General features: G+C 25.8%; 2 protein-coding genes and 1 long non-coding RNA gene across 5 annotated transcripts; 2 read left to right on the forward strand and 1 right to left on the reverse strand.

Moving 5' to 3' along the window:
* Positions 1–1,697: 1,697 nt before the first annotated feature.
* On the forward strand, positions 1,698–2,168 carry LOC112751401 (senescence associated gene 20). Its single transcript, XM_025800535.2, has one exon. The coding sequence runs from the start codon at positions 1,698–1,700 to the stop codon at positions 2,166–2,168; it is 471 nt and encodes a 156-aa protein (XP_025656320.1).
* A 1,181-nt stretch (positions 2,169–3,349) lies between these two features.
* LOC112751410 (uncharacterized) lies at positions 3,350–5,820 on the reverse strand. Of its 3 annotated transcripts, XM_025800563.3 has the most exons (3): positions 5,620–5,820; positions 3,987–4,974; positions 3,350–3,851 (listed from the first exon to the last, which is right to left on the reverse strand). In XM_025800563.3, exons 2-3 carry the CDS (start codon positions 4,948–4,950, stop codon positions 3,490–3,492), a joined length of 1,326 nt encoding a protein of 441 aa, XP_025656348.1. In that variant the 5' UTR covers positions 4,951–4,974; positions 5,620–5,820; the 3' UTR covers positions 3,350–3,489. The 3 variants fall into 3 exon arrangements, with proteins under 3 accessions (XP_025656348.1, XP_025656357.1, XP_025656331.1); XM_025800572.3 differs by having other exon boundaries at positions 3,350–4,779; positions 5,620–5,819; XM_025800546.3 differs by having other exon boundaries at positions 3,350–4,974; positions 5,620–5,819.
* Positions 5,821–19,201: 13,381 nt separating this feature from the next.
* Positions 19,202–20,875, forward strand: LOC112751444 (uncharacterized). Its single transcript, XR_003176386.3, has 2 exons — positions 19,202–19,756; positions 20,571–20,875. It is a non-coding gene; the product is annotated as an uncharacterized lncRNA (long non-coding RNA).
* The last annotated feature ends 5,483 nt before the right edge of the window (positions 20,876–26,358 follow it).

Raw genomic sequence — 26,358 nt, forward strand, 5'->3', positions numbered from 1 at the left:
GACTTTTCCGTCAACTTTGGTGAGTGGTTATAACGGAAGAGCCGTCTTGTCTCACTTTTGTCAAGAACAAAAGCCGGATCGATGTAATTTATTGCACAAAAATCATCTTGTCCTATTTTAAAATGGACAGTAATTATGTTGGTGTTTATTCTAAAAATTAAAATAATAAAAATAAAACAAAAATTTAAAAAAATTACACAAAAAAGTGATGTAAAAAAATTTGGGAATTACAACATCGCTCTCCTTAAATTTAAATATGAAGTTCCATTAAAAATAAAAAAAGAAAATTAAACCTCATTTCTTTTTAAAAATAAATGAAGAATGTTAGGGATCAGTAATTTTAGTGTTTTATAATTATTAATTGGCTATCAATAATGTTTTTAATTGTGTGAAATTATATTTAATAATAAAAGATTACTCACTTTTATTTTAATGGTAAAAAAAAATACAAAAGTTACTGTCCCTAAATTTTCAAAATAATAATCTGAGTCGATTGAAATGGAATTGTTTGTTTAGAAAAATGAGGAGGCAAACTAAGGGTAGAGTTGGCATTCTAGAAAATATCCACACCATATGGTTTTCACATCGTTATTATCAACATGTCATACAAATGCATTATTCGAGAGCTTAATTGCAATAGCATATGATTGGCGTTTATACGTGAATTTGGGTGTGATGACAGATTCTAATTTGTCACTTCACACGTGCAACATTAATCACAGCTATAATAATTAGTTCCAGGACCTAATCATCTATCCCACACCCTCGTCCAATCGTCACATCATAAAAGTAATCATCAATCTCCGGTGTGTATATATAATTCAATAAGAGAAAAAAAATATTAAATCTATCCATCTATTTATCCATATATGAATTTCATATTTCAGGAGATGTAAATTAGTTTAGTTTTGAAACAATAGTTTTTTTTTTTTTTGTTAGAATTAACTTGGTTCATTGGTCTTCTACAGTTAGTTTCTTCATAGCCAAGTTTATTTTCTAAGTTTTTTTTATCTGTGAATAATTTTTTTATTCTAATATAATTATTAGCATTCAGGTTCTATTACTAGAAATTTAATTAATCTATCATGAATCAAACTTTAAAGTTTTTTAATATTTTTTTTTCATTTTCATAATTTAATGCGCCTATTATTTTTATGTCTCATCTTTATATATACCTTAGTAGTGAATAAAAAGTACTGTATTTTTGTTAGTTAAACAAATTTTAACTTTCTATTTATTATATTTTATATCAATCATTTTAGATTTATGATTTATAATTTATAATTTAAAATTTATCATATTTTCTTTTTTTACCTTTTATAATAAGTTAATTTTTAGAGAGTACTATACTCTGGCACTTTGACTAATTTTATACTAGCCAAATCTAGACTTAAATATAAAAGAAAAAAAAATGCAAAATAATATAGGTATAAAAATAAATAAATTGAGTTACAAAACTAAAATTTGAAATTCAGTCTTATTAGTTAATACCCCCAATAATTTATTATTCAATTCCTTCCACAAAAAGCTAAGGTACTAAGAATTGGACATATATCTCCCTCTTTAGGCCTATAAATATACATGAATCCAAAGCCATGTTCTCCATGCACACAAGAAACTAATTAGAGCCACTTCCTATATCCAAAAAGAGAGGCACATATTATTAGCCCCTTAATTTCCATATAGGAAACTAAGAAATGGCACCAAAAAACAAGTATGATGAAGGCTCTTGTGTTGAAAACAAATCCATAGTTGAGTCTCTATACAAGGCACTTCTTGGAGAAGGGCAAATGGAAATGGTTTCAAAGGTGCTAGCAAGTGATCTTGAATGGTGGTTCCATGGCCCCCCAGAATGCCAACACATGATGAAGGTCCTCACTGGTGAAACAGCACACAACAAAGGCTTCAAGTTTGAGCCTAGAAGCTTCACATCCATAGGAGATTGTGTTATCACTGAAGGGTGGGAAGGACAAGCCTATTGGGTTCATGTTTGGACATTGAAGAATGGCTTGATAACTCAATTTAGGGAGTATTTCAACACATGGCTTGTTGTTAGGGATTTGAGTCCTCCAAGGTGGGAGATCAAGCAAAATAGCTTGACTCTCTGGCAGAGCCAGCCTCGCGATTTGTATCGTAGGTCACTTCCGGGGCTGGTTCTAGCCATTTAGTACGTATTTATTTAGATTTTTTGTCTATAATTTTTAGACTGTAATTTGAGAAAAAAATTTATAAAAATGTAACTTTTGAACTTGCCATAGTTCTAAGAAGTCTCAATTGAAAAATGTATCATAATTTTTTAGGTACAAGTTATGGTTGTGCAACTTGTGTGTACTTGATTTTGTCATATGATTGTGGCCCCTATAGTCTACATGGGTTAAACATAAATGTAGTAGTTTTGCCCAACTAGAATGAATTTTCATGCATATATTTAGGTTGTGGATTATGGACAATGTTAATTTTTAGAATAAAAATTAAAGTAAATTACTAAATTTTAATATTGTATTTGGCAAGTAATTCAAAATAAACATAAAGATATTGAGACAAAAATAAGACATCACTTTCATGTCTCTATGTTTATTGTTTCCTAGTGTTTGAGTCGACAAAAAAATTGAACAATTTTCTTATAAAATAAAAGCAATAGAAGTATAATTTTGTGTCTTTTTCTCATAATAATACAAATAACATTACTTTCTAATAAAAATAATAGTTAATTTAAACCAAAATCAAAATGTGTGTTTTTCATGTCATTGCTTTGTTTAATTTATTTAATTTGTTGCGTTGCCTCTTCCTCCTTCTGGAATGACAATGGTACTTGGCGGTAACATCAATGCAATAGAAATGAACAAAAAATCTAAGCAAATTGCAAATGCAGAAGCCTTATTTGACTTTGATGAAGAGCCAAAGGGGTCACAAAATGGGGCCACATTTTTTAATAAATTAGTTAATTTGGCCAATTTTGTCTCGAAAATGGTGCCTAAATTTTGGCGGATATATAAAAATAAAAAGAAAATGTCTTTTTGTAATTTGTGAATTACCTTTTGTATGTAATATTCAGAGTATTATTTTTGTTAAAATGCCAACCAAGCAATAATTCTGAACTTTTGTTGCTTCTTTAGGAAAGGCGAATAATTGAATTATTGAAAAGGGGAATCATTGGATTCAACAAGCTTCCTAATTCCTATTAATTAAGGACATAACTACACTTTTCTGTAGGACACAATTATTGTTCTTTAGGCCAACTGAACATATAGAACTTTTTGACTTCTTTTTGGAAGGAATTTTAATATAATTGGACTGTTTTTTCTTAATTTTTTTATATAATTTAGGAAAGCCAAAAAAAAATCAATGGTTATGAGATTTCACGGAGTGTCCTTTTTCTCTTTAATAATGAATAAAAATACTATTTATACATTAAATTAACTACTAAAATCAGTCACTGATATATTTGTTGAAACTAGACATGTATACATAACACGAAATTTTCCCTCCTCATGTTCTTCTAATGACATTATCTTCCACATTAATTCTCAGTGCAATTGGAGCCTCCATAACATGATTTTTCTGTTTCTCTTCAGACCAAACCTTATTAGACAAACTAGGACTGCTCCAAAGTGAAGAAGAATTGAACATTTCATGATTCTGACTTTTGCATGAAAATTCATCTTCAACTATGTCATAGAATTCCACTGTTCTAACTTCTTGTGCAAGAGAACACCAACAACAGAATAGCCATTGCATGCAATCACTAACATTTTGATTCCCACAACAAAGTTTATTATTATTATTTGGTGGCAAATTGAATCTTCTCCTCATTTGAATCCTCCAATATCCACCATAGAGTAAACCAAAAACTGAAAGCAATATACCAATGAACCCCATGATTCTTCTTAGATTCTCATCATCAATGTGCAATGCAGCAAGATTAAAGATGCAAAAGGGTGCCATACAAAATAGAAAAAAAGTTGAAATGTGAACATAAATGTTACCAAAGTGAAGCCTTTTCATGTTCCTTCCAAAAGTGCAAAAACCACAGAAGAGTGTTTGGTATGCAACAGAAAGATTTTGCTTAAGATCAAATAGTCCTCCTCTCCATTCAGGTGCATACTCAATAACAACAAGGCCATGATCATTTCTTGATGCAAAAGAAAAGCTCGTTTCGGACGGTAATCTTGAACCGGTTGAACAATATACTTCATCAGATTCATATTCCTTGCCTAGAGGGCTAACAAAGCAGTATAGTCCTGTGAAAATCGGAGCAGCAATTGCGATTGAGATGCATATACCAACTGCAACGGCCGGCCTTTTAGACCGGTCGAACCCTAAATTAAGGCTGCATAATGCATATTGAGCAAAGCAATTAACATGGAGTAACACAATAACAACCATCATGTGAAAAAATTCATGAGGCTTGGGATTTCCATTCTTGCAATACAAGTTTCTGAGGATTGTTATGTCTTCTTGTTTCCACCTAAGAAGAAGAACAAGATGGTAGAATCTCTTTGGATGTTGATATAGACACATGAGAGTGAATAGAGCATTGAGGATTTGGTTGTTTGCTTCAAACCATTCATCTCTTTGGGATTTCTTGGTGAGGATTCTGTTTAGCATTCCTGTCATAACTAGGAAGAGAATCGCGCCGGAGACGATGACACAAGTTATCCATAGAAGAAGTGCCATGTTCAAGGGATTCTTGATCCATTGCTTGCAAGTTGTGCTAATACATGACCAATCAATCTTCTTGGAAAAAATAGCATTCTTGAAAGGATTCATAAGATTTTCCTGTAAAAAATGTGAAATCAGTCTCTGAGGTTTGAACATGTTGGAAATAATTCTCAACATTCTGTTGTTCAGTTTTTGATGAAGCCTTTCATCATTAACCTCAACAAAACCATTTGGGTTTTGAGTTTCATCCAAGGTTGTTTCTTGCAAGCTTTGTCCAATCACTAGCATGAGACATAATAATGACCTGATTATCTGCATTGAAGAAGTCCATGAAAGATTCAAAGCTGACTGAATGAAACCTCCAAAAGTGGATGCTATTCCAAGAAGCATTACTTGTGCAAGTTTGAGGTTCAGAGAGGATAAAGTAGAGAAAATACTTAATTTAGTCCTTGAAGTTACACTTGAGTTTCAATTTAGTTCTTAAAGTTTTAATTGTCTCAATTTAGTCCCTAAACTTTTCAATTGATTCTGTGACGGAAACCACCGCAGGAACTAACGTGATTAAAATTTAAAAAGTTTAGGGACTAAATTGAGGCAATTAAAACTTCAATGACTAAATTGAAGTTCGAGTGTCACTTCAGGGACCAAACTGAATATTTTTTCGATAAAGTATTTATACTTTGATTGCTACTTTCCTTGGATTGTAAGACTTTCTCCCCTAAAATGATTCTCATATCAACAATGAAACTCAAATTACATAAAAGGCTAGATATAACACCAAAAGGGTGTTTTCAAGAGGCAGCTACATTTGCTAAGAAGAAATTGGAAGCAACAAAGTTTCAAATAAACATGGTTCATAGAAACACAAATTGCAGCTATATATATACATATTGAAAAATAAACAAGAGAAAAAACGATAATATCCAATACAAGTGAGGTTGGTGGAGGGACTCTTACCAATTTGGTGTCAACCCAGTTTCCTTAAGCTCTACATAGTACATACCACAATAATGCTGGAACAAAATTCAGAGAAGAAATAATAATAAAGGTGGATGAAGTGAGAGAAACATGAATTTCAACATGGAAAAGCAAAATAAAGTGTGACGTATATAAAATTTGCAACGGTTCTTGTTGAAGCAAAAGCGGGAAAATGTTTGAACTTTTATTCAAAAAAGTAAAAAACATTCGGTAGAGTGGTGGACCCTCCTTTTGATCAACGGTTAATGGATGCCAAAATTTATTGATTGGTGTAAATGAAAATATTTAGTACTCATTTTGTTTATATACAGAATTAACAAGTTCATGATAAGATTCAATATTACTTGAAATATGAATTAAACAAAAAAAAAACAGAGAGAAATTATTTGTAACATATATAAGGCTGTATCATATAAGGCTGTGGCCACATATTCCTATTCCTCTGTATGTTATTTGGTCTTGAAAAATAATTTAAAATCAATTAAATAAAATAAGGCTGTGGCCACATATTTTTGTCCTTTTGGGGCTTAACTTTTTTTTTTTGGTATGGGGGCTTAAGGTTTTTTTTATTACAACAAGAATCCAGCCAAGATTAGCCCAATGAAAATGGACCAGCATGATTTGCTAACAAAAATATCACATTATTAATTTCTTGACCTATTGTAATATAATCACAATAACCAACTTGAGTTAGTTTACTAGTCTATTTAAGTAAGTATTAGAATTTAAATTATGCCTTGTGTATGCAGCAACTAATTAACAAGTAGCAAACCCTTAAATAGAACTTATTAAATCTGTAATGAATTAGTCTTTGACCTGTCATACGTTGAAAAAAAGATAATATATATGATCACATTTGATCAAATTTTCCAAAGACTTTTTGCTTTGGTAAGTGTAATTATGACACTGTAGAGACATTGCAATTTTACTACACCCGTGAGTTATAGCAATTTTGAGGTGGTATTTTTGAATCTATAATGATAAAACTCAAAGATCAAACCATAATTTGTATAATGCAAAATTGTCATATAAGCTGTAAATTTATTGATTAGAACTGTAGATTTTAGTTTAGAATCCTAATCTTTTTGTATGATGTTTATTAACAAAATGCCAATTAATTATCTAACTGTTCTATTTATGGATACAACATCCATTGCTCCACAAGAGTAAATTGATATTCTAAATAGATGATAAACATTTCGAGCTTCATTATTACATAATAAGTAACAATATATATGTCTCTTGATCTATCTATTGTTAGAAGTAACCTAGTTTGCCAACTAAATATTTTTTCTTAGTAAAAAAAATAATTTTCAGTGGATTATTCAGCGTAAACAAATTGCATAGTTCAATAAACAGTTACGTGCAAAATACTCATAAATTGTTTCACCACCAACTACATTTACTTTCAAATCATCATAATCCGGAATGCATGATAGAAATTTTATTTTCAAAATTTATGAAAACTAAAAAAAATATTTGCAAGCATAAATCAACGAAGACTTTTTCTTAATTCGGCCAAGTGGATAGAATATATAGCTTTTGCAGTGGCCCAAAAAGCCCAAAAAAACTCAATTCTCGAGATATATTACAAAACGGTACAAAAAAAAAGGTGTCATCTCATCACAAAATAAATAACTATTCTTTTTTTATTTTTTCCCACATATTAAGTATTAATCTTGTGGATCTATTTTCATTTAAAAATTTATTATTGGCTAATAAATTGTTACATATATAAAGGAATTTAAATTTTTAACATTTATTTAAAGAGAAAATTTCACTCTTCTCCCTTACAAGATGTTAAAATGACACTCTCTTTCTCTTTATTTTATAAATGTACTTTCTCCTCCCTTCTAACTTTTAAAAAATCTCCTCTTTAATCCATTTTAAACTTTTTGTGTTAACTAATGTTAACTTTATCCAATTTTTAAGAAAAAATATTTTTTTTTAAAAAAAATACCCATTAGAAAAAAATTTATTTTTTATCATCATTAAATTTTGCTTACCAAAATACTCTTTAATAAATTATTTTTTATTGATTAAATTATATTTTTTAAAAAAATTAATAATTATATTATTTTTTTCTAAAATATCCTTCAATAATTTTTTAATTATTAAATTATAATTTTACCAAAATTTTCGTTAACAATTTTTTATATTTTACTATTAATTTTTGATATCTATATATATTATTTTAATATTAAATATAAAATTTTAGTATGATTATTTTTCAATATCAATATATATTAATTGTTATACATATTAATAGTAGTAAGATTTTTTTTATTTAATGTTAAAATAATATATATTGATATCGAAAAATTAATAGTAAAATATAAAAATAATTCTTAACAAAAATTTTGGTAAAATCACAATTTAATAATTAAAAGATTATTGAAGGGTAGATATCTTAGAAAAAATAATTTAATTATGAATTTTTTTAAAAGTATTTTGGTAAAAATACAATTTAGTCAATAAAAAATAATTTGTTAAAGGATATTTTGGTAAGTAAAATTTAATGATAAAAAATAAAATTTTTGTTAATGGGTATTTTTTCAAAAAATAATTTAGTTTTTCTTAAAAAATAGATAAAGTTAATATTTGTTAACACAAAAAATTTAAAATGGATTAAAGATGACGTTTCTTAAAGGTTAAAAGGAAGAGGAATGTACATTTATAAAATAGAGAGGATGGAGGAAAGTGTCATTTTAGCATCTCGCAGAAAAAAAGTAAAATTTTCTCTGACTTAAATGAACAAATAAACTAATTAATTACCTGACTAATTCAAATTAATTTTAAATAGATAACATTAAACCCTAATATAGATCTGTTATAATTCAATATCCCCAACTGAATCTAATACACCTTATCAACCCAAACACACTTTTTTAGAAGCATAATTAAACCATAAGATACTCAAAATTAGATTGTATCACACTAAAGTTGACAAAAATATAGTACGAACTCCTTTCAAATTCATAATAAATACACTAGGTGAAATTAAATATTCATTGTTGTAAATATGTTATTTTTTTAGGGTTATATTAAGTAATCAATAACTTCTTTAAATAATATGAACAATAGGTCTTAAAATTGATCTAATTCAAATAAAACATACTACATCTCCAAATTATTTACCTAAATCTTAATATTAGAATAACTATCCACACACCTAATGAATTAAACATCCAATATATCAATTTTTTACATTATTTAATACTTTTATTATCTACCTATACTTTTCCTTTTTCTTAATCCTTATTCCTCTTGAACAACCATATACTTAACTGATTGAATTTCTCTGTCCTCTCAAAGATAACCTCAAGTACGTAGTTACAATTGAACAAAATCGTTTGTATTTTTCACTACTAACTTAAACGTCTTTCAAATTATAAATACTACTCTCCTTAAAGCTCTAGCACCCATATACGCCCAAACCAAGAATATACCTAATAAGGTTCTCTTGTTTGTTCTATATTCCTCTCAAGAAATGTAGTTTTATCCGAAATTAAAGTTATTATTAGACGAAAAAGAGGGGTAGTATTACCATGATGGGTTTTATATGTTTTGTTATAATAGTCAACATAAATTTGCATGGATGCCCTACAAAAAAAAAAACATGAATTGACATAGGAGCTTACTTCGGTCCACTATGTTTTTGAAAGCGATACTTATTTTCAAATTTTCAAACTATTCATCATATAACGTGTCAACTATAGCCATATTATATGTTTCCTTGCCGTACCCTAAATTTGGTCTTACTCATGAAAAATGTTCAATTAAATCACATTAATGTTGCCTTATATCGTACGTGTCAATTTTCTGTGCATGACGATTACAACTCAAATTAGTAGTTAATCTCATCAAGAATAGTCAAATTAATAAGAGTTCAATTAGAAAATTCAACTAATATTAGTTTTATAAAATTGTTTTTTTACTTTAAATTTTAAATCATAAATCCTTTAAAAAATACATATTAAAAACTTGACAATAAAAAATAAATTAATATTGACTAATTAAAAATTATTTTGTATAATTTAATTAATAATTATACTTCTTGAATTACTATAGGTTGATACTCAATTACCTATATATTATGAAAAAACTTTTAAGTGTATCGATATATCAGTATTTTATTTATTTTTAACCGTTAATTTTAATTATAAAAAATATATATAATTAAAATTAACAGTTACATCAGTATACTTAAAAACTTTCCTATATTATGATGAGATGATGAACTACACAATTAAAATTTGAGTGTACTGTGTATCCATTATCCCCATTAGGGACACGATAAGAAGAAGAAAAGGAAATTCTTAAAATCATGTTTATTATCTTTCTCTTCCCTTTTGATTGGACAAAATTAGCATTCATGCATTTCATCACTCGGAAAATATAATGCCTCTTGTCCCTACCCTAAAAGCTATGTGCATAATAAAAATTTCATATTCTCAGTGTCTAGTCACAGATTTGAGCGATATTTGCAAGATTTCATGATTTGCTTGCGCTTCCATGACGATATCATGGTGTCAACTTCTAATCAAATTCAAGTACCAAACCAATTTCTTTCATTCAAAAAAAAAATTATATTAATTAATCAAATTATGAAAGTTCATGGGACTTCAATAAAATGTGCAAGCCACACTCTTGCAAAGTTGCAATTCACAAGACACTTATTAAGATTTAATAGTAATCATAAATATAATATTAATTATTAAAACACTGGCAAAACCCAGTAATAATTAAATCTTAAACAGTGTTGTCTTACTTGAAAGGCATGCTGAAAGCACATGATGTTGTTTTTCTGAAGGTGTAGCACTCATAAAATGCTTAATTAATTAATTAATTAATTTAATTAAATAATCCCCCACTACATATATTAACTTAGATTTTTTATTGTTATTAACTAACTTAGATTTTATTATTGTTAATTTTATTCCACTATTAAACATTGTGCTTGTGAGTGTTATTCCCATTAAGCAATGTGTCCAATGACACCTTACCTACTTCATTGGTTTGTCACTTTGTTTCAGCACCTCATAAACCACTACTTTCATTTGTTAGTTTATTAAATTATGTATTACTTTTAGGTTTAATTTGTGGATATTATTAGTGTTAAATTTATTTATACAAATATATAAGTATGTATTGTTAATTCAATTATTTATTATTATTTAAAATTTGTACAAGACAAATGCTTAATTAATTAGATGATAATATTAAAATATATAAAGCTGTTGACTTTTACAATTTAAGTGCATACAATTAATTAAAAATAAACCTTCTATTTATTAAGAGTGTGATGTCAAGTGCAGCCTACAAAATTGACATGTCTGAGGTAATAATATTATGTTATTATAATTATAAATTAAAGCTAAAGAGGTTGTCCAAAATGTATCTTTATTTTCACATATTCCCATTCTTCTACGTTTATAAAAAATTTGGGTAATATTGTCTTGTACTACTCACATCACTATCAGTATTCAGTGGCCTTGGTAGAGTGGAATGCCAGATCAATGCTGCATCCAACATTACATTATATCATTAAGCACATGGCAGCAAGGATAAGAGAAGTATGCATGTACCTCATCTTAATTTATTGGACCATGGAACTATTAAGTATTAACTATAAGGTTAATTATATTAACTTACTTCCAATAATACTATGTTATAGTGATAATAATACTTTAACTAAATTGCATCAAATTAATTTTTCAGTAATTTTTCAAATTAATTTTTAAATAGCAAATAGCGACGGTTGTAAACTGCTACAAATAATTTGACTCATTTAGTAGCGATTTCCAACAATTGTTGGAATAAAATAAACCATTTTCCGGTACTCTAAAAGAGAACATTACACTAAATGCTGCTAAGTAGAAACCTTTAATTGCAGAAAATAAAATACTAAATTATCAATCTATTTTATATATTTAAAATGTTAGAGATATAATCATCAATTTTTTTATTAGTTTAAACTTTTTAAAAAAGTGATCTCGTGATTTAATATTAGAGTTTTTATGACCGAAAAATTTAGAGTTCAATCTTTATTAAACTCAAAAAAAAATTAGCATAAAACAAATTTAAAAAAAATAAAAACAGAAAACGTATGCAATTTCATGCAAACTCAAAAGAGGCTCTGTGTGAAAAGGTATGTTAGAGATACAATCATTCATGTGCCTCACCCATTAACTTAAATTTTTAGGAGAAGTGATATCATGACATGTTATTAGACGATATTCTATAGTCTAAAGGTTTAGAATTTGATCATTGTTGACTCCAAAAGAAAAAATTTGATCATAAGGTTAATAAAAAGAGAAAGAATGTCTATACAAAAATTTATGCAAATTCGAAAAGATCCTCTTGTGCAGAGAGATGTATTAAAGATAAAAACCATTTATGCATCTCTTTTTATCAGTTTAAACTTTTAAAAGAAGTTATATCATGATTATATCCTTATTGAATCCCCAAAAAAAAAAAGAAAAAGAAAAAAAATTAGTATAACACAAATTAAAAAAAAAAACTATAGAAACTTTTATATAAGAGATGTATTAAAAATATAAAATGTGCCTTCTCTTATCAACTTAAATTTTAAAAAAAAATATGATTACATAAAATATTTTATACACCTTCAACCTTAAGTTTCAATCATTATACTTCAAGCATTGGTAGAAAACCCTAAACATGATAAATACAATAATTGTTACTGACACATTCTTTTTTTATTTTAATACTGGTGTATTAATAGGACTACTAATTCATCTTTTTGTAAATTAAATACATAAATAATAACAAATATGAGATTATTGTTAAATTGATAAATATCTAATATATATTCTGACTAAAATGTTTTGAGTTCAAACTTTTGAAATAACAAAAAAAAAGTTTGTGCCAAACTTTTTGAATATCTTCTTTATAATAGAAAGATATATTTATATAACAAAGTTTTCAAACTTTATTCAACTTTAATTTGTCCCCTTTTATAGCTTAGGTGCACCGAGTTCATAGAAGAATTAAAGTAATTTTCAGTAAAGATGAGTGTCCATTCTCTTTGGTTGGCTTTCATTTTCTAATATGCCAAATGTTTCAAACATGTCTGAACTAAGACTTGTGTGAAGGACCCAAATGAATTAATTTTCACGCTCCCACTAATTCATATGATCACAAATCATAGCATATCCTCTAAGATCTTGATGGGCTAAAATTAAAACACGCCCCACCAAAAAGCCTTTAACCCTTAGCATCATTTGAATGATTGATTACCCTTTCCTCAGGCAAAAGAGAATGCCACCACCATCTATCTTATTCATTCTTATAATAACGTCTACATGTGTTGTATATGTATTGTACTTGTTAACTTTTTGCAAATCAAATAAAAAGTTTTTTCCTATAGAATTTAATTATTGAAGACAAGCATATAAATCCAAAAAAACAAAGAAAACATTATGATTACATTATTGATGCTCTAATTATGTGCATTGTGGCTGCTTTTTAATTTCATGTGTATAGTAGTAGAACTCCTTTGACCCTTCTAATGTAGCATATGAATACCTACTATATAGTGTTCCTAATAGCATATGTGACCTATATCTAGGTGTGATTGGAGGCCATATATGGCTATATTTTTGTTTTAAGGACCCTGTTCATCTTCATCACCTTTGATATGGGGACTTAGGTTTCTACTTACTACTTAGGGTATGTGGGTTTAAATTTTGAACAACAATGATTGGCCTTAAATGTTAATGAAATGGAGGAGCTAGAGACTTTTTCTTTTTTATAATGTCTTAGAATGTATAAGTATCTTAGATTTGCGAAAATTTTACATTAATTTTTTCTTTTTACTTGCTTTGTAATTTTTTTAGATATACAAAAATTAAATTCTAAATTTATAAGTTATAAAAATTCTGATACTATATTATAAATTATTTATTATTTAAATTTAAATTATTTAAAATAATACGAATGATTATATCTTATACAGTTAATAATAAAATAACCGAAATATATATTTTTAAATTTATTTTGTTTTATATATACACATTGTATAATTTATTTTAGGTTAAATTACTCTATTAATCCATGTAGTTTTTAATATTTGTAATTAAATTTTTATATTATTTAAAAAAAATAATTGAATCCCTACATCAATTTTACATTTATAATTAGATCTTTTTAAACAATTAATATTACAAAAACGTTTTTATTCATCTCTATTAAATATATAACCATTCATGTACTCTTTTCTATCAACTTAAGTTTTGAGAAGAGTGTTTTTATTTTTTTATATTTTATTTTTTGCATTGTATTTTGTTTGAGGGAAGTAATTTTATAATAATCTCACACTACTAACGAATATACTTATACATATTTTGTTAAGTTAAATGTTTTTGAAATGATAAAGACGTAATTATAAATTCAAAAATGGTATAGAGACTCATCAATTAAAAATTTTAAAATATAAGAATTTAATTTCAAATTTGATAAAACTATATAGATTAACAAAATAATTTAACCTTTATTTTATGTATAACTACTATGATATCAATGTATTGGTTTGGTCAACAATTATCGTTATAGTTATATATATATATATATATATATATATATATATATATATATATATATATCACAATTTAAAATCATGTATGAGATCATAAACATAATCATCTTAACTCTTAAGAAAGTTTTGTCTTAGGAAACGAGATCAACAAATGAGAAAAACAAAGATTTCCCTTTTCCGATCCTTTCTACACTATTCTTTTTATGTATTGTTAGTTTGTTACTAGTAGTAAATAAAGCATGAAAATTGAAAGGAAAAAAAAAATTATATGGTCTTCATAAGAAGAGTGGACATGGAAAGAGACATGGTATTCAACAATTTGGCAGAAGTGGGTCTTAGCTTGTAAGAAATTAAATAAATAAATAATGAGAGAGAGAGAGAGAGAGTAAATTCAAAAAGAAAGACTTAAGACCTTAATTACCACATCCACATCAATCCCTTCTCAAGAAGAATAAGAAATGGAAAAAGAATCATATATGCAATAAAGAAAAGTAAAAGAAAGCTACAAACACGTAGTTGTTTGCTAATTGTTCTATAGACTCACTATTGTGGTATGGATCATTTGAATTGTTGAATTCAAAGAATGGAAGCGATTTTTTGTTTGCTTTTGATTGACAAAAAGAAAATTCACCTTGGGAAAGACAAAAATGCTTTCATAAATTGATTGATAACAAATCCAATTTTCACTATATACAATTGATTGACAAATCCTATTTAGGAAACATGGTAAAATCACTGTAGATACCATACAAAAGTGTTATCTTTAGTTCCCTATAGCATGCACAGTATCAAATTTCATTTTCATATATAGTTGGTGGAACAATAATAATGACAAAAATTGAACTTATTTTTAGTGAATTGAGTTGGAAATTTTCAAGCATAGTAGTGGCCTTCTAAGCTAGTGCTCAACTACTACTCAACTTTTCATTATTGTAGTATATATAATTAAATTACCCTTAACCCTTGTATTCTATTTGCTTTAATGAATTTCACTACTTTTACTTTGTTCTTCATTGTTTTTCACTTATATATATATAAGGTTTAACTGTATAGTATAAAACTATGCGTGTTACTGAAATTTACATAATACTCTATATATATGATTTAATTAGAGGTGGATAAGTTGGATTTGTGAGTTAGTGACTACTATTTTTTATTTTGTCGTGATGAAAGAATAATTCTTTGGTTAACAGATCAAATAGAAATATCCATCAAGTTGATTCTCTATCCTTCTAATTTTTTTTATTTTATACAGAAGAACTTTCTTTTTTGAATTAAGCAGTAGAATTCATAAGATCGAAGCCAATGCACAGATTTTCCAATAACAATAACAATGACACATACAACAAGTTACACTTACACTTGAAGCTTACAAAAGGTTTTTGTATGAATGACATAATAGATATATAATAATTTATGTACATCTACCTAACTAATAATAGATTAAGCTTTTGGAATAAAAAATTTTATGACAAAATTACTAAAAAGAAAATTTTCAGATATGATATATAACTATTGCTAATTTAAATTTTTTTCTTAGAAAACATTTCTTATTAGTCATCATTATAATAATATAAATAATGCCTTAGCTTCTTGATTTTCTTGTTATATTATGTTAGTTATACAAATTTATACATTTTTTATCGATTTAAATTTTTAGAATAAATATTATTATAAGATATTAGAACTTCTATAACCAAATAAGTAATTAATAAAAAATATTTAGCAAAAAATGGATTAAAAGAAAAAAAAGACTTATTCACAATCATATTTTAAAACAAAAAAATTATATAAAAATACATATTAAAAATATAATTATTTATATATTTTTTTATTAATTTAAATTTTTAGACAAAGATTGTCATCACGTATTATTTTACTTCACCTAAAAAGTTATATACCCTAACAACCTCATGCAAAAGAAACTTTCATATTTTCTCAATATGGGCAAGCATATTGTTCACCAATAAGATTTTCAAAATCCCCCAATTCAATTATAAGGAAAATAGATAATGACATAACGTAAAAATTCAAAAGTTTAGTTGTGAAATTTATATTACATATGATTCATGTGATGATCAAGAACACCCTATTGCTAAAGTTATCCTATTATTAGGGTGTTCAAATCCAAATCGATCCAAATTAAATCATTCATCCAATTCAATTCAAACCAAAAATTGATTAAATTCGCACTAATTCAGATTTGATTGGATTATATTTTTTGTAAATTATTGGATCGGATCAGATTTTGGATCTAATTTTCATAACTGATTTAATCCAATCCAAACTGCACAATGTGCTATAATATTATTATTTTATTATTAATTTACAATTATACTTATAACATGTTCAATTTTTTATATTTTTTATATTTTTCATATATTATTATTTAATAAATATTTTATATTCAAAATGTTATTTATTTATTTATTTTAACTAATCTATAATTTTATTTCTATTGTTATGTTATTGTTGGCTTTTTAAGATATTGTTGAGACTTGTTATGTCATTGTTGATTATTTAAAATTTGATGTTGAGACTTGTTATATGTATTTAATTTTTTTAATTTATAAAATCGCAAATCCAATCCAATCCAAACCGCTTGAAATTGGATCGGATCGAATCGGATTTCTTTTTAAAAAATATCCAATCCAAACCGCACCGCAAATAAAATTAGTGTTTGAATTGAATGAATTTTTGACTCAAAACTGATCCAAACCGCACTGCGAACACCCCTACCTACTACTAAGCAAGGGCATGCTGAAACTGCTTATGGTGCCAATTAAATTAGACCAATAAATATCGTTGTTATGGGTAGTTAAAGAAGATTTAGCTTAAATGTTAAGAATAATACCTACTCATCACTAGGCTATATCACAGTGAGATATGAAAATGACAGCTATTTCCATTTTGGCCATATCTACAATTAATTCATGATAAACTAGTCCCTATTCCTCAAATCTTATTTGTAAGGTGTGGGGAAGGACCTTCTACTTTCTACCTTTTTCATTTAATAAACTTAACTTACTAGAAAATCCCATTTGAATTTCAAGTGCTCCGTGTAAATTAAAGTAGGGAAAATTCAAATTTTACATAAAATTAAGAGAAAAAAAATTAAATACAAAACATAAAATTATAATATAATTTAAATCGTAATATTGTTTGAGGTAATAAAAAGGTTTAAAATTGATTGATTTATTTAATCTTATAATATCAATTTATTTTAAGAGTTAATTAAGTGAAGACTTTAGTTACCTTCGTTGTCTGTATATATAATTTTAATATTTTGGCTAAATAAAATTTTTTAGATTGAATATTCAAATTACTTCTTAGTAAATTTTAGTTCAAACTCTTTAATTTTTAATAAATTAGATAAATATTTAATATGTATATTAAATAAATTTTTTAATAAATTTAATTATAAAAAATTAAGTAAAAATATCATTATAACACGATTTAATCGTCATTACAAAATGACCAGGCCAATTTATTTTATCTGCTTAAATAAGTGTTAAAAGTTCGAATCTTCCTTGTGTATGTAATAATCATTGATCAATAACAAATTTTAAATAATAAATTAATTTTTAATATATCAAAATAAAAATTTGTTAAAAATCAAAATATTAAGTACATCATCATCACAATGTGCATTGAGGTCATTGTGACTTGATACACATCCTAATAATAGGATTAAGTTGTAATCACATTATGTGAATAAAAAATACACTATAGTTGTGGTGTAAAATCGCTTGTACTATAATATAATATTTTTATAACCGCATCAAATGACGTGGTTAACAATTTGAATCCATGACTGTAATTAAGTAGCTTATCAACCACAAACCCTATTCAGTGAGCATACAAGTGTAATGCAACAGTTTTCCTTTTTCTCCTTTTTTTTTTGTGAAATAGAAATTTTTTAAATGGATACCCTTCTATGTTGATGAACTTTTTTTCTCTCTTCTTATTTAAAATTTTATGTATTTTATTATAATATAAAATATAACTCTAATAAAGAGAAGAATAAGGTGCTCATCAGGAGAAAAATAAGAAAAACCCTAAACTGAGAGGGAGATTTAATTGACATTATCTTAAGGTTAATTAATAATTAAGGACTAATTAATTTCACAACACAATATATATGTATAAGAATACTTATAATTAAATAATGACAAAAAGATAAAAAATGTCTATAGTTCCATCAACCCTTGAACCTCCTTTGGATTTAGCCTTGTCAGGAAGCTTAGTTTGACCTTTTAAAAATGAATAAAACCCATGCCTACTGAGTGAATTCTCAGAGAATAAAAATTCTAGCATATAGTTCACTGAGCCCTTACAAACACTAATTATTTTTTTTCTCCTATTACAAGTTTTATTCTGTTTCCAAAGGCATAAATGCACGACCTAGTCCAATTATAATTAATAAATATTCTTTGTTCAGTCCAGTTTAGGTGGTATCAGTGTAAAAATATAAATTTTATTTTTAAAATTTATTCTCTCTATATTAGCTTATTTTGTATTTTAAACATTAATTATTGTTCTATAATATCCTTAATTAAATAATTATTAATTACATATATTTACTTGTACAAAAATTTTTTTTCTACCTATACCTTTTTACTCAATAAAAGAAAATGAATTTATGAATCCAATTAAAATTTATTTTAAATTTTTTTAGACAATTATTTTAAAATAAAAAGAGTAGTATATAAAAAAATGATTAATAATAATATTATTATTTTAATGTGTTTTTTTAGGGATATTTCAGAAACATAGGTAATTAATTTAAGGCATAATATGGTAAGTGATATGAGTAAGTAAGTGGTCCTAATGTCCTATATTGTAATTGTGACTTATGACAAGCTGTTTGGGGTTGAAAAATAATAAAAAGGTCCCACACCCAACTAAGCCTTTCACTTCTTGCTCCTCACCTTTTAAAAATTCACCCTAAAATTCCACATTTTTGCTATAAATGAGTAACCCTTGAATCCACACAAAGATGAACCTCATGTGTGTCTCTCATAAACTTCACCACACCACACTTTGTGAACCCTTTTCTTTCTCTATCTCTTAATTATTTCTTCTATTTATTATTATTATTATTATTATTATTCTTTTAATTTTGTTGTTGTTCTTCATTCTACAACCTCAAAGCTAATAAGGTTCTCTTAGCTAGTGGCAATGAATTAAAAGGGTGCATGCTGAGCAAGATGGAGAAGCAGGGCACGTGCAATACTAACTCATGAAGAGATCATTAATAATATGAGTGTTTTTTTTCTATTTCACCAACCTAAAAATATTTTGTAATATTCATTCTTTTCTATTTCATAATAATAGGTATATATTAGATTATTATTAATATACTAAATTTCTCAAAGCCTTAATTATTAGGTTAAATATTATGAAAAGGAATAAATTAAATAGTTTTGTTATGAGTTAGTTCTTCATGTGCCCCTCTTCCCCATCATGACCTGCTGCACCTCGTAGCATTTGGAAATGCAAAAAGATGGAGGCTGATTTTTGAGTATTTGTGATGCTAGCTTCACTTTTTTGAAGGTGAGTTCATAATTTTCATGATAATATTATATAGTATTTTTTTTTCTCGTCATGTTTCAGATGATATGCTTTTGTTTCTTCAACATTAGCATACGTATGTGTCTTCTTATTATGGGGTTTTGAGAAGGAAATTAAATATATATTTTTGTAATAATCAGCATAGGTTAAAAGTCAAAGTGATTAATCAAATTGGGATAAACATCATTGAATTAAATAACTGTAAGGATATGATGTGAGTGGTTTGGAATCTAAAGTGTGAGTTACGAAAAAGGTTATGTTGGATAAACATTATTGACCTAAACTAGTCCTAAATTGTGTCATCCTATATATATATATATATATAGTTTTGTTGGTAAGATAAACATGTTTTCAATTAATGATGTTTTTTATATTTTGTGTAAAATTATTTTTTTATGTCGTATTAGCTAGTAGATTAAAATTCCTATTTTTTTAATAAAAAATGTTTGCCTTGAAAAATGTTAATTATAATGTTAGTACATTCATTAACCAAATTCAAAAATTCTTAAATTTATCATCAGTATTTTATGATGATAAGGGAATGATGAAGGGTTTGTCTCAAAGCCAGATAGATACTCAATCAATTTCTGAGCAATATATATCATGTATGCAACCAACAGATGATAGAAACAAGACATCTTTTTTTGTTTTTATGTTTTTTTTTTTTTTTGGATATATAGAAAAGTAATAAGTTAGCAAAGTAGCCAACAAATTGTGTTATTCTCATAGAAGCACTGAGTCGGTGTCAGTAACTTGTTTATTCTCAAAAAGCATAGCATTTATGTGCTTTTTTCAGGGGGTTAAAAATTATTGCTGTGAAATCTTATTAATGGGGGAGAAAGATATCAAGGATTGAAGACTTTGAATTACAAGACAAAGTGTGAACTAGAAGGTATTTTGTCTTTTATCCAGCATCATATAGCATGTACTATTTAAGGAAAAAATAAAAATGAAAATTTTTAAATTCTTTAATAATGTATTGAAGTTTTTATTTTTATTTTATTATTTTTTTGATATTTTTGCTTCCTTAAGAGAGATGGTTGTAGAACATTTATTAGCCAAACCCTAATATTTATAATATCACTATACTTATTTTGCTGATTTCCACTATTTCACATATATGTATTCTATTGGACTTCATTCTCATTCATTTCATAGTTTTTTTTTTTTTACCACAATATTTACAGATCTTTAAAAGCTATCTACAAGTATATTTGACAACAGATATAAAACCTCCATGAATGTTATTTGAATACATTTTAGGATACCTTATATAACTTTATTTTCTTATTATATTTTTTTACTCCTAGAGAGAAAAGATATTTATTTTTTTTGGGGGTCCCTGATATCCGAATTTTGATGCTGTGAAAAGAAAATCAATAATATAATGTGCAATTTGTGTAATTTCTAATAATATCAAATTAATGAAAAAGGGTGTGAATTCTAAGTAAACATTCATATTTCAGTATGTATTATAAAATATCTTAGTAATTTAATAATATTTTGTTATGCAATTATATCAAGCTGTTAATGAGCAGTTATCTAGTGTTGTAATTATGTTGTAATTCTATTATTTTTTATATAAAGTTATTAATAATGTTTTACCTCCAATTCATTAATAATCATTAAAATCAACTATATTATTAAATAGGTCCAAAGTATGCAAAAGAATACACTAATACATTCATAAAAAAAACAAATAACTTATAGTATTTATGCATGCATATGATTACTACTATTTAGAATTACTCTTATTTCATATATTTATCATTTTTACAAACTATATATTATTATTATTAGCTGGGGTAACAACATATCACTTAATGGGTATCATCAAACTAAATTCATTGGATCATGATTTCACTTTATATGTTTGATAAAATTTTGCTCAAAAACATAATCCAATTTGTCCCTATAGAATGATACAAAATATCATCATGAGGAATCAAAAAGGATCTACAATGTCAATAGCAGCAACCAAACGAAAAAATTTCTATAATTACATAAAACATGCTTTTAATATCACTTTTGAAACTTGCTGATATTATCACTTTTATTATCATTAATTATTGTAGTACAAATATGTGAAATAATTTAGTTGGACCTTGCCTTGAAGTACAACATTTAATTTTCTCACATACTCCATCTACTTCTTGATCTTTAAGTGAATAAGTTATGATGAACTATGTACAACAAAATTTGTAGCTAATTAGTGGATATTTAATAATCCATTCATTTATTAAAATATCTTTCATTTTGTGACTATCATTTTAATCGTTAAAAATAATATTTGTGAAGGATTAGAGGCCAATTTTTTCTCTCTTTGCCCTGAATAACTAACATGAGATTAATAAGTGAAAAATAAAATCAATTGATAATTGGTTGCTAATTCTTTACAAATAATCATTTTTGTGCCGAATTAGTGACAAATTAGTGACTATTCTTAAGGTCCTAATTAAGCAATTCTTATCGTGTAGGTAGAATAATATTATTTATCCGCTCAAAAAATAATATATAAATTGCAATAATTTATAAAAATTTAAACTAATAAAAACAGACATTTCAATAATTATATTTCTAATACGGGTCTTTTTACGCAAACATAGATATTTTTTATGAAAAAAATTCAAAAGTCAACATAATTTATTATTTTTGGTTAAAATTTTTTGTCATCAGTTCAATTTTTAGTCTAATAATCTAACAATATATTTTTAGTTCATATTTTTAAATATTAATGATTAACTACTGGTTAAAAATAATAAATTCTACTGATCTTCTAATATTTTTTTATTTATTTATCTTCTGTTAAAATTTTTTATTTTAGGATTAACAAGAATCAAATTCTAGACTTTTAAATTATAGAAGTTTCAATATTATATTATGATATCACTTTTTTTAAAAAAATTAAGTTGATACACACGAAAAGACATAAATAATTATATTTTTAATATTAATAATATTTACTGTGATAAAATCCACACTTTTTATTTAAAATATTAATTTATAAATGAATGAAAAATACAATAATAATCTACTTAAATATTCTACAAACATACAATAATTTCTCATCTTTAGAGACAAAGAAAGAATAACTTGGGATAATTTAACAATAACTCATCATTATATTACTCATGGTGTAGTGACAAGGATTGATAGTGATATTTATGATGATCACAAATATAATGGAAGATGAAATAAAAACAACCCATGCAAGGAGAGGGACAACACATACTCATATCAACTTGCATTGCTTTTAACCTTTCTCCTCCGTACACCTACTTAAAGAACCCTCTTTAATTAACCACACTAAAGCAAACAATGTTGTTTTATTATTGTCCAGTATGATAAGAAAAAAAAATTAAAATACCACTATAGTATATAGAGTTTAATTTTAAATATAATAATAATGCAATTAAAATTTCAAAAACTAAATCGATATATTACGTAAATTTCGCGGACCACTTTAAAAAATTTATCATTTAATTTGCAATTATATGGCATCTAATATGTAAGACATGAGGTCATGGACATAGCATAATCATAATGGGATAAGACCGAGTACTAGTATGTATAATTAGTTACCTTCATTTACCTGTTTTGATTAATTTGCCATTTTTTGATAAGTTCTATTTTCAACACTTAGGACCGTTCCATTTCCATTAATGTTCAAAATATTGTCCATATATGTCACTTTAATTTCTATGTGGATCACACATACATTATTGATACTTATGCCTCCTTAATCTTTGATTGATTGACTCACATGCTTATGTGGGGTAATATCATGATATCAATCAAGCCTTACCCTTCTTTTTTATTTTTTTTATTTTTAATTAATTTTTCGCAATGCTGAAGAAATATCTCCTTAATTACTATTATCTGCCTGGCCAAATGCAGTAATTTTTCTATTTACTTGTATATAGTCCCCATCTTCACAATAATTAACATATGTGGGCCAAAATAAAAAAAATGGAAGTTATATTCACCTGTTTAATTTATCCCAATTTTGCACCGACAAAACCTACTGTGACATCAGATCCAAGTTCCATTATATTATCTTAGTTTATTTTAGTTTTGCACATTATTTTTAATTTCCATGATTTTATATTAGGTTAAAAATAATTTTGGTCTCTAAAATATAAATTGAAAATTATTTTTATTTTTAACTTTTTTTTGCATACAAAATTATTTTTAATATTTAATTTGGTTTTAAAATTGTTCTTACCTTAGAGACTAAAATCTTACAAAAGTGACAGTGATAGCGGAGACAGAAGTAGATCGTGAACAGCTTCTTTTCTTTTCTTTCCCTTTATTCTTCTTCCTTTTCTATTCGGAGAAACAGAAATACTCTCTTTCTCTTATTTTTTATTTTTTTATTTTATAATTTTTTTATTATGGATAATTTAATCTAAAATTTTAATATTTAAGTAAAAAAAATAATTTTAAAACTTAATTTTAAATTTTAAAGACGATTTTATATATAAAAAAAAGGGTTAGAGATGAACAAAATTTTCAATTTATACATTAAGACAATCGTATTTAACCATTTTATGTTTAATGCTTACTATTTATTAGGAGGTTCCTAATGACCCAGAAAAACTGAAAATGCACTAAAACATGAAGTACTTGTATAATTAGATGATAAATTTATCCTATAAATTAATTATTAAATATAAATGTTTTATATATAAATTAAATAATTGTATATATTTTTTATTTTATAATTATTAGTTAATATATAAAATATCAAATATGAAGGAACATCAAAATCTATCTGTATACCACATGATTAGCTTCAACCTTCATGCTAGGCATGGATCTCTGATCTTTGAAAATTATATTTCCAATGCTGATGTATATACATTATACAGCACCTTAAGTGTGTGTTGGGTCGCATATGGTAACATTTCTAAGAAAAAAATTAATTTGCTCCGTCCCTTCTAAAATAATTATTGTTGCTTTTTGTTCATTTTAAATGGTACACACTTTTGTAGGAGGAGAGGAAGTAATAATATATATACACAATACTGAACAACCCGAATTGTCTAAACTTATTTAATATATTACATTATCTTTAGATGATTATGAGTATATTATTTTATTTTATTTTATTTCATTCCATAACCATCTTTATTTAATAAAAGAAGCAAGCTAATATATATTTTTCCAATCATAATGTAGCATTAATCAATTTGTAAAAAAAAAAAATAACAATACTATTTATTTATCATTTGCCGACCCAAACCCTACCACCTTTTTAGGTTTGTGCAACAATTTTTTTATATATGAAATAAACTAAAAAGCAACTTTTGGAACCAACATATAGGCCAATAAAAGGGAAAAAAATAGTATTAATACATCTCATACACTTAAAGACAGAAATCACTTTCAGAAAATTTTCAGCAATTATTTAAGATCACTTAGGGTTATTTAATATCATCACTCTTTTTGGCTTAGACAGTTGGTCATAGTTAATTAATATAGAAGCAATTTTATAGCCATTATTAATGGAGGTTGATGGAGACAAGGAATGTGGTCCATATAAAAAGACCATAGTATTGGAACTAATTTGTTGGTGTGGTAGGTTAAGTTGAGTAGCCCCATGCATTGGGGAGAACAAAAAAATGTGACCCACAAATATAACAAAGAAAAATTATTACATACACTATAGAGTTAAGTTACAGTTGGTTAATGCTAGGACACTAGCTAGATATAGAAATTAACCTTATAGTATAGGTATGATATATTATTATTATTAGATTTAGTTATTCTATTTCCTCTTTATAATTTTATTAAATTTATAATTAAATTTTTTTTTATAATTAAATTTTTATATTATTTTTAATTTTTTATATTATAAAAATATTAAAATTAACTGAACATTTTTTTACAAATTAAAAATATTTATAATTAAAATTTTAATTATATCTTTTGTTATATATATTTTTAAAAAATATTTTATTAATTTTAATACTATTAACATAAAAATAATTTAATTACAAAATTAAAAATAATTAAAAACTCGATTAAAAAATAAAAAAATTTAGTAAATTTATAGATATTAATAAAATAACTCTGCCTATGTTACACTTGCGGTACATAGTCGGTCCCAAGTCCAGATAAAGGAGTAGAATTGTGTTAAATCTTCAGCAACCAATATAAAAATATAGCCGAACCCCATTACATGAATAGATATTAACAAAATAATTAATATTTTTTATTATTACTATTATTATTATTAGTATTATTATAATTATTATTAAAACATTCTACTATATAAATTAAAATTGTATAAAAAAATTAAATTCTTTTTATAATTATTTTTTATTATTTTATTAATATTTAAAATATAAATCTTAATATTTTTAATTTCTCTTTTATCACATAAAAAAAATCTATAAATTTATATTTTTACCATATAATTTACCTTAATATTATTATTATGAGTTAAGATGTCCTGTGGCTACTATTGTAGTGACGGCATATATATGAGAATTTCTTGTCAAAATTTCTAAGTTATTCTGACATTTCATCATTAGAAACTGTTGATGCTTTGAAACTAAAGACTGATACAGGTATAGAGT

Source organism: Arachis hypogaea, chromosome 2 (assembly GCF_003086295.3).
Source record: "Arachis hypogaea cultivar Tifrunner chromosome 2, arahy.Tifrunner.gnm2.J5K5, whole genome shotgun sequence".
Classification (NCBI taxonomy): domain Eukaryota; kingdom Viridiplantae; phylum Streptophyta; class Magnoliopsida; order Fabales; family Fabaceae; genus Arachis; species Arachis hypogaea.

Excerpts from the sequence above, each read along its gene's own strand:
- LOC112751410 (XM_025800546.3), bottom strand. The coding sequence starts at position 4,950 with ATGCTAGTGATTGGACAAAGCTTGCAAGAAACAACCTTGGATGAAACT.
- LOC112751401 (XM_025800535.2), top strand. The coding sequence starts at position 1,698 with ATGGCACCAAAAAACAAGTATGATGAAGGCTCTTGTGTTGAAAACAAA.